The 16,187-nt window shown below is 37.6% G+C and overlaps 2 protein-coding genes across 3 annotated transcripts in view; one reads left to right on the plus strand and one right to left on the minus strand.

The window, feature by feature from the left end:
- CHD1L (chromodomain helicase DNA binding protein 1 like) overlaps window positions 1-5,860 on the plus strand; it is a 53,339-nt gene extending 47,479 nt beyond the window's left edge. The window contains exons 21-23 of one of the 2 annotated variants that reach the window (XM_032212935.1): window positions 151-265; window positions 3,236-3,344; window positions 5,554-5,860. In XM_032212935.1, coding sequence (XP_032068826.1) covers window positions 151-265; window positions 3,236-3,344; window positions 5,554-5,596 — 267 coding nt within the window. In that variant the 3' untranslated portion in view covers window positions 5,597-5,860. Of the gene's footprint in view, window positions 1-150; window positions 266-3,235; window positions 3,345-5,553 lie in introns of those variants that run through there. The other variant, XR_004254961.1, reaches the window with a different exon arrangement.
- Window positions 5,861-15,845: 9,985 nt separating this feature from the next.
- The window catches only part of LOC116506587 (calsequestrin-2), a 41,823-nt gene continuing 41,481 nt past the window's right edge, over window positions 15,846-16,187 (minus strand). Inside the window, exon 11 of the mRNA XM_032214403.1 lies at window positions 15,846-16,010. Coding sequence (XP_032070294.1) covers window positions 15,846-16,010 — 165 coding nt within the window. The remainder of the gene's footprint in view (window positions 16,011-16,187) is intronic.

The following is a 16,187-nucleotide window of genomic DNA, read 5'->3' on the forward strand; positions in this document are numbered from 1 at the left end:
TAAAGGAAAATAACAATTAAATTATCAGGATTAGTTCAAAGTCAGAAGACATAATATTTGTAAAAAGGGATGAGAATTATTGTGTTTTTTTTTGACAATCCATTCTGTGTACTCTATTTGCTCACTAGTCAAAATGTAATATCTTTCTAGCTGGCTCTTATTGTAGCACAGCACCGGGACCATTCAAACAACTTGTCTGGAATTAAGCTTCCTGCATTAGAAAAAGGATTGAAGAAAATTTATCATGAAGCCAAGAAAAGAAATGGTAAGCATGGCTGTCTCAGGGCTTTTGAGATGGAAGAAATATGATAGTTGTCTATACAAAATTTTGAATTTTGACAGGGGTAATAGATATTGCAAATGAACAAATTGGATAAGATTGCTTTATAGCACAGAAGCAATTGAACTAATGGAACCACTACTAGCCTAGTGAAAAACGAATGGCTATCCTACAGGCTGTCAAATGGCAGTGACCATCGAGACAAAAAAGGAGGGGAAAAGAAGATAAATGACTGAATGTATCAGCTGATGACAACCAACTGCAATATGAGTGTGGAAATAGTAAAAATTAATGTCTGGACCCCTAACCTTTTCTTCTACCACCATTGCTACTCTTCTATGCCCTATTCATACTTTATTATTTAGACAGAATTCATTACTGATTTCATGGGACTAAGGTGGCATGTTAACATTTGCATTATTTGGTGAACATAAGGAAAAGCTATCAGGAAAAATGAACCCCAAGAACAAAACTGTTGGCAACATGTTACTTGCAGGTGATAAAATATCAAGACTGTCCCCACAACTCTGAAGCAGAACAATCGTTTCATAATATCCCCCCCCCCCCGAGGAAAACATGCAAACATTGGCTGAAGAGTCTCTCTTAAATGTCTCAGTAGCTCGTTCTCCCTGGGGGGAAAAAGACTTATGTTGTCTTATGGTGACTCATTTCTTAGAGGTACAGAATCAGCAGTCTATAGACCTGATAATCTGTTGAGGGAGGTAAATTGTCTCCCTGGAACTAAGATCAAAGATGTGACAGAGAACTTACCAAAATAATCAAGCCTTCTGGTTATTATCCCTTTCTTCTTTTTCATGTTGGTATGAATGATACAACTAGGAAAATAATATCTAGAGCCCATAAGCAACTGGGCAGGAAAGCAAAATAATATAGGACATGATAGTCTTCTCTTCCGTACTCCCAACTGTCAACACCTAATGTGGCAATGGAGGATTTTAGAAGTAAACTGCTAGTTCAAGGGATGATGCTATTGAGTGAACTTTAGATTTTTTTAGACCATGGTTTACAATACTTACAGGAAGTGCTTCTGGCAAGAGACGGGCTGAACCTCACAAGCACTGAGAAAGATATGTGGAAAACAACTGCCACAACTCATCAAAAGGGCTTTAAACTAAAAATGGAAGTGGAAAGTGACCAATCTTTAAGACCAAACCCCAAACATAAACTGCAACACAAAAAATCAGACAACGAGGAAGGCAGTGGTAGGAAGGAAAGGGAACTTGGATATAAAACAGCATACATAAAAAAAATAATGTTAACCATAATGAGCTTAGATGCCTCTAATGCTCAGAGTTTGGGGAACAAGCAGGGAGAACTTGAAGTCCTAGTTCATGAAGGCTGGTACGATATTGTTGCCATTACAATTTAGTCTCTGGTAAAGAAGTTGAAAATCACCTCATCCAGCTCCAGTCCCCACTGTTCATACACCGCTCCAGCACATTTCTTTCTTTGGTTGTCCCAGCTTCATGGCGGCCATAATGGCTACCTCTCTTCATTGTTGGCTAGGAGGATAAGCCTTGGATCAAACAGGAGAATTGCCACTCTCCGCAATCTGCGAGGTGTCTTTTCTTTGTCACTCCTTCAAGAGGACTTTAGCAGTTTAAGGGCCCCCCAACAAAGAGAGTTCAGCCTAGGTTCACGGAGCCCCGTGCCCTCCGTCTGTCCTGCAGCAACTCCAAACCAGAAGTCCCTCTCCTGGCCTCATTTTTTTAATAGCTTCTGATATTTCAAAAAACATTATTGGATCATTCGTAAGTTGTTTCTGGGTTTGTAAAATTTAGGTAACTGTTGTTTTGAAAGGTATTCACCTTTTTTAATAAGTCAATCTCCTGTCTTTTATACTAATTTGAATAAAAATGAAAGGATTTTTTTAATTAGTTCATTGCCTTAGTACATTATTGCCTTCACAAATTTTTCCAATTGTCTTTTTATAGTTTATTAAACTTTTCTTTTCTTAATTTATATACTAACCATCTGTCTGGTTTGTTAGCAAATTCAAAATGTCTTTGTTTCGCATAGTTCAATTTTGTTTCTATTTCTTGTACAGTTAACATAGATAATTGTTGCCATAATAGTTTAATATGGTGTAAAATTTTAGTATCTATAAGTGTCTTTTGCCTAATTTCATCCATTATTCTTTGTATCTTTTCCTGGGATTTTTTCTTCTCTAGGCGATTGTACCGTATGAAATATCCCCTCATGACTGCTTTATTAGTATCCCATATTGTCATTAACCTTGTTAATGACAATATTCAAATTATTCTCAAAGTATTCCTGCAATTTCTTTTTAGTCTTTTACAATCCTTTCCTTTTTCAAAATAGCTTCATTTAGTTTTCATCTGAAACTCGAGCTCTTTCCTCTTAAAACCAAAAGCACTGAGTTATGGTCTGAGAAAGATTTAGGCAGAATATCCACTTTCAGAATTTTATTTAGTATAGCCTTTATTGTTATTGTACAAAATAAATACAATGAAATTGGTTATTTGCAAGATTTTTAGATATCCATATTATATCAATCCTTGAAAAAGATGTATGTCTTTCAGAGAAGAAGGTATATTCTCTGGCATCTCCATTTTTATATCTCCATGAGTCAACTAATGCTAAATTATTAGGGTGACTTGATAGTTTTCCAGTACTTGAGGAGCAGTCACAGAGAAGAGGAGGTTGATTTAGTCTCCAAAGCTTCTAAGGGCAGAAGCAAAAGGTGGAATCTTGTTAAAGAGAGATCCTACCTGGAACTAAAGAGAAATGTCTTGATAGTGAGAGCAGTTAATAGTTTACATTGCAACAAAATGAGCTTCCAAATGTTGTCTTTGTATGAAAATAATGTAAGATATCATTTTGTTTATAACGTCATAATTAGTTCCTTCTACACCAATACATTATTATTGGTGCTGCATATCAGATATTTTCTCTCTTTATTCTTTTCCTCAGCAAGCATTCATCTTCCTCGCATTGGCTATTCAACCAAAGGCTTTAATTGGTATGGAACAGAACGCCTCATTCGCAAACACTTGGGATCCAGAGGAATTCCCACATTTGTGTATCCTTACATGTCTTATACTGCTCAAAATAACAATTGTTATCTGTATTTCAGGGTCAATTAAGACTTTCCAAGAATCACACTACAATGAATTGCTTTTACTTATTCAACAGGCTAAGGAAACCAGACAAAGATGTTTATTGAAAAAATAGAACTGATGAGTTCTGATGAGACACTTGTTGAGATATGAACAACTGGGTATTTTGATGATATAGACCGGGTGTCGGTAACCTGTGGTTCCAGAACTGCATGTGGTTCTTTAACCTCTCTCCTGTGGCTCCTTGCTGACCCGGTCTCATGACCTGCTCTAGCCCAAACTGGTCATGGCCAGCATCAACCTCGCTAACATGAGGGCTGGCAAGGTGGGAATAGGATCTGGGAGAAGTGTACTACGGAAAGAGGGACAGGCCTGCACCAGAGGAGCAAGCCCAAGCCACGGGGGTGGCTTCCCCAAAGACCTCCTCTTCACGTGACCCCCTGGCCAGCTGTTGTGGCGCTGGGAGGGTGCGCACGAGTGAGGATACCCTCAAGCGAGCAGCCGGGCTTGACCAAAGCACAGCAAATGAGTGCAGAATGGCTGGGTTGACTTTTTTAGCGAGGGTGCTCCAGCTTTCTCCAAGCCACTGCCCTGAGCTTCTTTACTCCTCGGCTGCTGACAACGTTCATTGAAAAGTGTTCTCCGGGCAGAGAAAGAAGAGAGAGAAATGAGAGAGAGAGAGAAATGAGAAAATGATGGAGGGAGAGAATGAGAGAGAAGAAAAAGAGAAACAAATGAGAGAGAGAGAGAAGTGGGAGGGAGGGAGAAAAGGAGAGAAAGAAAAAAAAAGGGAGGAAAAAACGAGAGGGAGAGAAAGAGAAAAGGGGAAAGAAGGAGAGAATGAGAGCAAAAAGAAAGAGGGAGAAAAAATGAGAAAATGATGGAGGGAGTGAGGAAAAAGAGACAAATGAGAGAGACAAGGGGGGGAGAGAGAACTGGGGGGAGAGAATGAAAGAGGGCGAGAAAAAAAGAAATGAGAGGGAGGGGGGAGAGAGAGACCCATTTCCCACAGAAAAGAAAACACCAGGAGCCACAAAATCTTGGTAGGCGTGGCTGGGAGGAGGGTTATGTGACTGGGTGTGAGTGACATTGAGTTGGTCACGCCCATCCACGTTTTGTGGCTTCTAGTGTTTTCTATGGGAAACAGGTCCAAATGGCTCTTTGAGGGTTTAAGGTTGCAGACCCCTGATATAAACAATCCAAAATGATTCCTCCCCTTTTAGGTTAGACATTTTTTCATGCAATAATGTGTTGTATTTCAGCTTGCAGTTCTAGAACTGTGTTCAGATTCTTTTAATTAGTATGAAAGAAAGGCTTTTGAAGTCATCCTATAAATGTTAATTACAATTAAGCAAATGTATTCACAGAAGGCTTGCCTGGTTTGATTTTTTTCTCCTGTTTTCCTGGTGAGAGCAAACATTGAGGCAAAATAATGGAGCTTATAACAAAAAATGTACTTTAAAAACTCAAACTGCTGGATGACATGGTTACCATACACATTGAACGTGGAAATATTCATTGGTCTGGGAACAGGTACACTATGTGATATTACCTAGATGAGGCATTCGCAAAGAAAGATATTTCTTTTTTTGGCTGCAAAAAGATGACATTGTCAACTCTCTGTGTTGACATTCTATGCAGAGCGGTGGTGAAGCCGGATCTCAGATTACAGTAGTTGGGTTGAAATGAATGAAGCTATTGGATAACGTGATTTATGACAGGCTGAAGGGAGGACAGAAACACGGGCAAAGTTCAAAAGCAGAAAAAGAAAGCAAAAAGGATGGCTGAGAATAAGAAATGCCTAATGAAGCTGTTAATAAATCACTGCTTTTTGTATTACAATATTGGGTCGCTTATTATGAAGCAGGCATCGTTAGGATACTTTACAGACATATAAGTTCTGCCTCCCAAAATCACTTGATTCTTTTTTCTTTTTATTTAACATGGAAATTATCAAAGGCCTTTCCACAACCTTTGCTAAGAACAAACTCTAGTGAAGATTTTGGAATCCTTTAATATCTGTTCTAATATTTGCAACAGTAACAAAAAATATCAACATTAAGTGAAGCTTATTTTCAAATTAGCTCTATGACAGGCATAGGATATAAGAGAGCAATTTACTGTTTAAGTTAAGCTGATAATAACTGGCAATTCCTTAACTATGTTCTTCAGATACTACTATCCAAGAAATCGTCTTCAAAATAATCCACAATAGCAATATTACAATCTTAAAAGTTTTCCAGCTATTAAGCGGAAATTGGCATTTTCAGTGGATAAACTGAATTAGATATTCACTTTTGTTTTGTTTTTGTGTTAATTAGAATTGTATTTTACAGTTCTGAATACTGTCTATATTAATGGGGCAAATTATGCTTTAGAAAAAATATCCAAAGCTTCAGAGATGATCTGAAAAAATGAAGTGTTAAATGACATTTGATAAAGAGAGTGATTGCACAATAAAAGAATTATCTGAAACCAATGTAGAATTTAGATGATTTATTGGAGTTTTAAGTTTTACTATTCAAGTGTGTGTGACTGTTACTTCAGGGATTTTTAAAACTAGCTCATTTGAAATTGAGAGTATATAATTAAAATACTTTAAATAAACAATATACATTATCATAGATTACAAGTATATTAGAAAGAGCAATGTTGTAGTTCACAACCATTATTCTTCCGGAAGGCTAATTAAAATGCTGTGGACCCACAGTTATTTCAATATTTGTAAGCACCTGCCAGTTAAATGGTGCCAATTATGTGGGTTTTTTTAACCCAATAGCAAAATTTAAAAAAAAAAATGATGGATCAACTTTGTTTAAATCCAGAATTTCCAGGCAGTAGCTATAACATCTTTTCACCGAAGAAAGCACTGATAGGGAAGGTGTAATTATTCCACATGAATCCAGATATCTATTTAGAAAGTATGAGTTTATTTTTTTTATTTTACCTTGGAAAATACATCTTTAAAAAAAATATTTATACTTTTTTCTTTAGCATCCATAGGTGCTTGGTGAGGAGTGTATTGCCCCAGTCAATTTACTTTATACATCATAATAATACTAGTGATACTATTTATGCATACATAGTAATAATCTTTCAACTTCTAATATTTACATATACATAGTAATAATAATGTTTTTTATTAAGTAGAAGTGTAAAGGTAAAGGTCCCTGCACTCCCATGGCGACATCTCCCCATTGGAGGGCTCCAAAAGGAGCTAAAACCATCCTGTAGGAGTGGTAAAGAAAAGAGGGGTGTCCTGCAGGTCACGAAGAGCCATTTAGTCTTCCGCTTGACTCAGGGCTTTATTCCTCTCATCCACGACGAGGAGAAGAGGCAGCCATCATCGCTGCCATGAAGCTGGGATAGCTGAGGCAACAAAGAAACTGCAGGAACGATGTAGATGAACAGTGACTTGAGCTGGGTGAGAAGATTCCTTTTTTTTATTTAGACCCTAACCTTAAAAAGAAATAACCATGGAGAGAAAAATCCTAGACCCAAAAGAAAGAAATTAAGGGGAGAAAAGCTAAAGACTTTCTTTTAAAAAAAACAGAAAATTGGATAGCTTAAACTGGCTAGGCACTGTATTGGAAAGGCATAAAATTCTGGAACTATTTACCTGAATAGCCGACTTTGCTTTCATAAACTGAATTAAAAGTTAATCAATTTGTTAGATTTGAAGTAACCCTGAAACCTAAGATAAGGGTGCCATCTACTGGTGAATGGAAAATATACCATATCCCCAAAAGACTGGGAATTTTTGATTAGAGATCCAAACAATATCTATTTGGAGAATTATGGTGATTCACTGTTCTATAAATATCTATTTTATGATTACTGGAGATTCTATTGTGAAAATAAAGAAGACTCTTAAAGAAAGTAAAGTGACTTGGAAAGTTGCCTGGACTATCTGAAATGGATTAATAACCCTGAGATACAAATATTTATTATTGAATATTCTGAGGAGCAACATCAGACTTGATTTTCTGATTGTTGATAAGAATGGGACTTATTAAAACAAGACAAGAGGCTTTACCAAGGAAAGATGAGTGGGACCCCAGCACTGATGTTTCAAGACATTAGGGATGTTATGACAAAATTACAGAGAAACACACAAGGCATGAATGGGAAAATGGGAAATATCTTACAATTGATAATGAATGAAGATCAAAGAGTCCATGAAAGAGAGGAAACAACAGAAAGAATAGAGGGAAAATCAGAACAGACAAATTGGCAAATAAAACAAGAAGATGAAAAAGAGAAGATGATAAAAAATAATAATGACTGATGAAATAAACCAAGGAAAAAGTACTTTAAGAGATTTAAAAATGGAATCCGATAAACTGCAAGATACTTTTGAAAGGGAGATTGGGGCATGGGTGGATATTTTGGAGAGCTGTCAGATTAAGAGGATAGAGATGGGAGAAATACCCAGATTGAATGGTGAAGACAAAAATGTTTATAGAGATAAAGATCAAAAGAGGAGTATGGGAGGCAAGTTAAAAAACAAATAAGAATTGAAATGGGAAAGAGATGATGGATAGAAGGAAATATTTTCTTTTTCTTCTTTTCTAATATAATGATGGCCTTATGAAAACTAGAATAGAGACAGAAATAAAAATACACATTTTTACATAAAGTAATAGGTAGATGGAAAGATTGGAGGTTGAAAGATAGTATTATTGTGTATGTTCAAATAATATGATTGGCATTAGAATGGCGTATTGAAATATTGAATAACCAATAATGAAGGATTATATCTTAATATAAACATGTGTATTAACACTAGGATAGATAATGATGACCTGACTAGAATTTGGAATGGAGGCAGAAGTAAGAAATAGGGGGAATATTAACATATATACTTTTTATATGATAGAATAAAAGTAATAATCAGATGGAAAGATTAGCAGTTAAAGGATGGTATTACCATGTATGCTTAAATAATATTATTATTGGCTTTAAAATGGAACATTAAATATAGATTAATTATTATAAAACAAATATGTATATTAATAATGGGATTATACAAATTCTATTAATATAACAAATTATTAATGTTGTTATTGTTATTTGTAACAAGATGAATTATACTGAGACCACACTGTTCATATATTAATATTGATGCAGATTTAAAAATAAAAATTCTATAAAAGTGGTGGGGGGAGAACTTGGGGCAGTACTTACCTGGAAGTTTCCACTTACACAGATGTATCTCTGTGCATGCAGCCACTGCATGTTCTTGAAATTACTAGCATGTATAATAGCCTCCTCAGTTTTGTAGCTTTCACATGATACTGCAATATTCCCTTTCTTTTATGGAGTGTTTGTCTGTCTAATCCAATTAGACATGTAATCCAATTATTACAAATACTGTAGAAACCTATGGATAAACCAACACTCAACTTTCTAACCCAAATTCCATGAAAAATGTGTCATCTGCTGATAATCCAATTATGAAAATTTTGTGGATCAGCATATCCATGGAATGGCTTATCCTAAAGTATATATGAATATTTCAAAAACATATTGCTGAATATGCTCACATAGAAACCAATTGAAGGTGTTCTGACCCAGCCTTAGCAGAAGCAAGAAACAGACTCCTTGTCACAAAAACCCCCTCTTTACTTACCTCTTGTGAAATAATTGCATTCACCCACCGAAAAGTCCAGGCAATAATTCTTCAAGGAGTTAACTGCAGTAACAGACCTTATCAGTTACTGGCGATAATTGCAAGGCCATGAGCTCCCAGCCGAAAGGATGCAAATTATGTTCTGGCAAGCAGTCTTAGTGGCACGAAACACCATGATTAAAATCTTCAGAAATATGAACTGTTGTCTCCTACAACAACCACTCCCCTTTCCTTCTATTTATTCCCCAACCAGGGAGGGGCCATTCAGCGTCCATGTGTGCTTTGCTTCCGGAGTCGACTTCTTGTTCACCTCTCCTAACTACTCTGCACATACATGCATCTGGAACAGGCCAGTGCTCTTCAACATCTTCATAAGTGATTTAGATGAGGGGATAGAAGGGGAACTCATCCAACTTGCAGATGAAACCAAGCTGGGAGGAATTGCTAACTCTTTGGAAGATAAGACAAGATCCAAAAGTATATTGATAGACTTCAGCATTGGATCCTATCCAATAAGATGGAATTTAATGGTGAGAAAAACAGACAGGAAACATCAAATGCACAGGTATAGATAGTATGAAGTATGTCACTCATCTCAAGTGACTTTTGGTTGATGAAGCAGGTACACATCTACGAATTATGCATATGCAGCTAAAACACACATTTCATTGTTTCGTTATTTGAGTTATTTTAACATAATAGGCCGATACAGTGTGAAATACATCCAAATGGGAAATAATGTTACATATAAGAAGAAAAAACTTCTGGATACTGCTAGGAAGTAGCCATGAAGATACTCAAAACTATTTTCGCCTGAAATGCTGTCATGATGTCCTGACTGCAATGTTTTCATGGTCAATATCATACAATTACTCTGAGAGGTAGCCAGGTAGAATTTACTTCACAAGAAACATACCTCTTCTTAAGGCTGTTACAGAAGTTTGATACAGCAATATACTTGGCTGTAGGAAAATGTGGTTCAGATATTAAACATTACATTATACCATGATATAAATGGGTTAAATGACTGAGAAATGATTATGATAATTTAGGGAGTTTGGAGGTCTTTTAGTCCAACCCTCATGCTTAAACAGAAATCCCTATACTATTTCAGATAAATGGCTGTCCAATCTCTCTTTAAAAGCCTCCAGTGATAGAGGCAAATTCTAGAGGCAAGATATTTCACTGATTAATTGTTCTCACTGTCAGGAAATTTCTCCTTAGGCTGAATATCTCCTTGGTAAGTTTCCATCTGTTGCTTCTTGTCCTGGCCTCAAGTGCTTTGGAGAATAGGTTAATCCCTTTTTCTCTGTTACAGCCATTTAAATATTGGAAGGCTGCTATCATGTCATCCCTAGTCCTTTTCTTTGTTTGACTAGACATACACAGTTCCAAAATGTTCTGAACCCCAAATTTTCCTCACTATTTAATAGCCACATGAGAATACTGGAATACTGAAACTTGTATCACCATCAAGCTATCATTCAGTTATAACCTTTTTATTGGATGTAAATTAATCTGCTGCACTCTTCAATTCCAATATATTATTGATGGCAATTTGATTTTAAAAAACACAGTATGAGATTTATTTGGTTTTGGATAGGGATCTGTTCTTTAAATAAAAAAAATTTCAGCTAAGGAAGTATATGATCCAAGGCTGCATCATAGAACATAAAATAGAGCTAGAAGGGGCCTTGGAGGTCTTCTAATCTAAACTCTTAGTCCTGCTCAAGATACTTCACCTTATACCAGGGGTCTGCAACCTTAAACACTCAAGGAGCCATTTGGATCCATTTCCCACAGAAAACACTGGGAGCCAGGAAACGAACTTCCAGTTGCCTGTTGTGCCTGTTTTTTGCCCTTCCCAGGCTCTGGAGGTTTTCCTGAAGCCTGGGGAAGGCAAAAACGGCCTCCCCCGGACGCCCTCTGGAAGGCAGAAATGGATCATTTCTGAATTTCCAGTTGGCCCATTGGGCCCATTTTTTGCCTTCCCGAGGCTGCGGAGGCTTTCCTGAAGCCTGGGGAGGATGAAAAACAGGCCCAACGGGCCAACCAGAAGTAAGGAAATGATCCATTTCTGCCTTCTGGAGGGGCCTCCAGGGGAGCTGTTTTCGCTCTTCCCAGGTTTCAGGAAAGCCTCTGGAGCCTGGGGAGGGCAAAAATCCCCATCCCTGTGCGGGGTTGTGCATACATGCACAGGTGAGTGGGGGCACATTCTATTGTGGGTTTGGGAGCACGTGCAGTTTTGGCATGCCTTTACAAAAAGGTTAGCCATCACTGGGCTAGACATACATAGCTCCCTCAATCATTCATCATACAATTTAGCTTCTAGATTCCTTTTCATGTTTGTTGTTCTCTGCACACTTTCAAGGCATTTTTTTTAATATTGTGACCAGAATTGGATGGAATATTCCAAGTGTGACCATACAAGTGCAGTATAAAATGGTACTGTTACTTCTTGTGATATTGATACTATCTCTCTGTGGATGCAGCCTAGAACTGCATTTGGTTTTTTGGCAGCTGCAGTATACTGCTGGCTCATAATTAAGTGATGATCCATTAGGATACCTACATCCCTCTCACAATGTACTGTTGAGTCAGGTACTGCCTATTCTAATCATATCTAAGAAAAATGAGAGCAAAAATTGGCCAGAGTAAACAGAACTGCAAACATCATAGTTCAATGGGAAAATTCTTGATTACAATTACTTCCTTTGTCATAAAGCACCAAAAAATATTTTTTTTCTTTTAGATCTTCATTGCAAGATTTTTGACAACCATATATCTATATATGAAAATGAGATTCATAGTTCTTATACAGCATTATGTTAAGAAAAAAAAATAGCTGTGGGAGAATGATGAAATAGCACAAAGACATATGGTTTGCTTAACCTTGCATAAGCCACAATTAACTGGACTCAGATGTTCCCTAATCCATAAAATTGCAATCATTTTATGGCTCAGCACAGTGTGTAACTCTCAATAGAAATGTATCTGTGTCCAAGTAAATGACAGAGATGATAATCTGAACAATGCACAGTGCCTCACAAACCAAAATCCAGTACAATGGCATTAAATGCAATACTTGCTTATTGTTAATGTTTGGGGATCAAAATTACTTGACATTTGCCTGGGACAATAGGATGGAGCTGAGAGCAAAGAATAGCACTACTCTTCTATCCTCATTGCCCAGGTGCTTTTGATATCACTTGCAAAAGAACCAAACAAAAGTAGGATCCTGGTGGATCTTATTCCCAGGCAATATCAAACCAATTTAAGCCAGGGAACAAGACAAACAGGCATTACTTCTTCTGAACAGTCAGAACTTCTATCCTTTTGAAGACCTGTGGGCACAATGTCCAATATTTGCTAAGCAGCAGTGTTCTCGATTAATGACTGCTGGTAAAAGAAAGGACTGAACTGAATCTCATTCACTGGTCCTGATTCAACATAGTTCATGGCAATAGCCCTCTCTAAGCCATTTAAAGAGTCAGCATATCGCCCCCACAGTCTGGGTCCTCATTTCACCCACCTCGGAAGGATGGAAGGCTGAGTCAACATTGAGCCGGTGAGATTAGAACCGCTGAACTGCAGATAACAGTCAGCTGAAGTGGCCTGCAGTACTGCACCCTAACCACTGCGCCATCTGGGCTCTTAAAGTTGTACCCTGATAAGGATGGTGCGCAGATGGGCTGCCAGCACTGCCATCACCTTTATATCATGGTATAATGTAATGTTTAATATCTTATCCACATTTTTCTACAGCCAAGTATATTACTGTATCAAACTTCTGTAACAGCCTTAAGAAGAGGTGAGCTGGTTGCTAAACACCCAAAATGTGATTCTGTGACTGATGGGCGACGCAGGTCATAACTTAATAACTCATAAAATTGGACATGGTGGTGCCCCACTTAGTGATTATCATACAATTTTTGAGTGGGGGAGTTGGATCAAATTCAGATCCCTCATCTACCTATTAGATGCAGATGTTTAATGCAATTGAAATCCCTGCACAATTGGAGATCCAATCAACATGGCGAAGCAATAAAGTTGCGTTGAGAAAGGTGACCTTTTCTAAACATACAATACATGAATCAAATAATAGTGACAGCATGGTCAGCATTACAGACCAAGCTAACAATACAATCCTTCCTCACTTCTCCTTTTGGAGAAACTAGAATAGGGCTATGTCATAAAACATTTTGAGGCAAACCCCGAGGCATTTGAAAATAAGTATGAGATGTTTAGACTGAAATCAAGAAGTTGGGTGAATAAATAACTGCATTTTGAAAAATCCCCCCCCCCCCCCAGTTCATTTCAACTAATAATTTCAATGTACCAGTAAGAGTGATGAAAAGCTTACAAGAAACATACTGTGATCCTATATTTGGGACTTTCCCCGTTGCTGAATTAAAGTATTAATTCATCTACCCAACATGAAATTTGCTATGAATCATAGCTCGTCATGATATTTTCCTTGGACAGAATAAATGGAGAAACACTATCATTGGTAGAGCAAAGATGACAAGCCTGTCTCACTCATGAAAAATTTCCAGAATAAGACAAAGGCAACATCATGGAAATGTGGCCGAAAACAATGTTGCAAGATCAATTTTTGTAAAGTTGGTAGGTGCAAAAGGGAAACCTTCAGATAATAACATATCAGCTGCACATGATTTGAAGCATGATTGGTAATGATATAAACCAGAAATTATGGGTTTTCCATCACTGGAAGTTTTTAATAAGAGATTGGAATAGTATAAGGCAGGGGTGTCAAACTCATGGTCCGTGGCCCAGATGCATCACATGCTGGCCAAAGCCATGCCCAGTTTAGTGAAGGGGGGTAAAGTTACAATATGTCACATGATAATGCCATGATGACGTGAGCTTGACACCCCTGGTATAAGGTCTCCTGCTCAAGCACCTGCTTGGACTAGGAAGACCTCCAAGGCCCCTTCCAAGCTTGTATTCTATGTTTAATTGGATACATTAAAAAGTGATACATGTATATGAATATACACACAATATGGAGTTTTAATGGAAATGGGAATCCTGATCAATTATCTGTTGTGACTCAGCAGAAGTTTGATGTGAGTTGAGTCGGGATGCAGGAATAACAATGCAGCTGGGGCTCGTTAGTGTCGTCTTCTGGAGATAAAAGGACTGATGGTGCCACGCCCTGGTTGCAGAAGTCAACATTTGTCGTTCGTTCGTGGTTCATCGTTCATCAGTCGTGGTTTGTTTGTGAGAGGCACTTGGATAAGTGATTTGCTTTCTGTAACCCTGATTCAAAGAGACACTTGGAGAAGTGATTGGCTTTCTTTCTGTACACCTGGTTTTGCCATAAGAGATCTTTGTTTTTGCATTCTGTTATCTTCTTGCCAGAGATTTTATTTATGTTTATTTTGGGCTCGCAGCCAGGACTGATAAAGTTATTTCCTTTTAAGTCTGTCTGACTGTCGTCTGTGAACGAGCGAAGAAGGGGGGTCAGAACAATTATCTATGCAGAGTAATTTCACATTGATTAATCATCTTTCGATTATGGGGGAGGAAACTTGGATATCAGTTTCTAGAAAACAGGACAGTGATGGATGGCACAAATAGTTTTATTGCAGACTGAGTATTGGTAAGCAAGAAACGAGGTAAGATGAAATGAAATCCTGCATCAGTCCAATCAGAATTTATTTTTACATTTCAATTGAACAGGAGCCAAGAATAGAACATAAGCATTACAAAGTACGGGAAATACATATTCTGAACCAAGCAATTTCAACATCAGACACTACTGGCGATTCCCCAGTTCTTTCCTTCTGGTGTTTGTAGTAGAATGGGGCAATTTGCCCCAGCCATCTGGTCATGGCCAACTTGCCATGGGACAATTCACTATGGAAAATTCCATGTGGAATAACTCAATACAATAAATGTTATCCACCACTGTTTCTCCAACATTATTTCCAGCTTTGTCAGTGGAAATAATGTCAAAGATAATGTTTCTTGCATTGAGTTATCTGGCATGGAATTGCATGGATGGCCGTGGTGAGTTGGCTGTGGCAAATTGTCCTAGACCCGTTTGGAGAATAGATGCAAGTCATTCCAAAAGAAAGCCAACTGGACTCTTCCCCACATCCACCACATGTGTTTTCCTGTGATCTCCCAAGATGGGAAGAAAGTATGCCATTTGGAAAGGTGCTACCACATAGGGTTCCTCTTACTGAATCTCAGCAATAAGTCCATCAAATTTGGGGGATCATTTCTTCTGTCACTGTTAGGGAAACAAGTAGCAGGAAAGGGGAAAACAATAAACTTCAAGAATAGTTTGGCTCAAAGGCTGATATTCCATTGTAGAGAACATGTTCTCCACAGATGGCATGTGGAGAAAACATGAGCCCATAATCCCAAGGATAGAAGAACAGGGAGAAAAGGCCTATTGTTCCCCACTATTTCCCTTTTCTACACCTTTATTTCGCAAGCCATTCTGTTGGGAGTAGTGTAGGGTAGAAATGTCCTTGATAACTCATGAACTATTATGTAATTCTTTATTTTCTCTTATTCTTATGAACAAACATATTCATAGATTTAAAGTTTCCTGCAGGGAGCATAAACACTGAGCTTACACAATTAAATAGTAATAATTTCTAACTTACTGTTGGTATAGAGCTCACATTGTGGAAGCCAGAAGGGTGAAGATGGTATTTGGGAAAAAGGACAAATGAAAGGGATCAAGACTATGAAGTCAAAATGAACAGTATTTTCCCTTTAGAAGAGAAATACTGTAAGGCATAGTATTTTGAGGTACACAGATTTTGGTGTCCAGTATTCAACGAGCTGTAACCTAATCATCATCGTCATCATCGTCATCATCATCGTCATCATCATCATCAATATCATCATCTTCTGTGTTTATTTTGCCAGAAAGCACATCTTCTATCCAATCTTCTAATTCCTCAACTGTAGGGAGTTCATCATCATCCCTGATGTCCATCCAGACACTGTCAGCCTGAAAGGAAGGGTGAACATTTTCTTCACAGAAAACTGAGAGTTTTGGGAGCAAAATATGTTTAAATCTTCTCCAATTACTTATAAAATGGGAGTTTAGGAAACTGGAAATAAAGGGGAAATCATTTGTGGATTTCATCCTACACTTCCTCCCAATAAACTGAATATAAAAGCTTTC

This window comes from Thamnophis elegans, chromosome 3, assembly GCF_009769535.1.
Source record: "Thamnophis elegans isolate rThaEle1 chromosome 3, rThaEle1.pri, whole genome shotgun sequence".
In the NCBI taxonomy this organism is placed as follows: domain Eukaryota; kingdom Metazoa; phylum Chordata; class Lepidosauria; order Squamata; family Colubridae; genus Thamnophis; species Thamnophis elegans.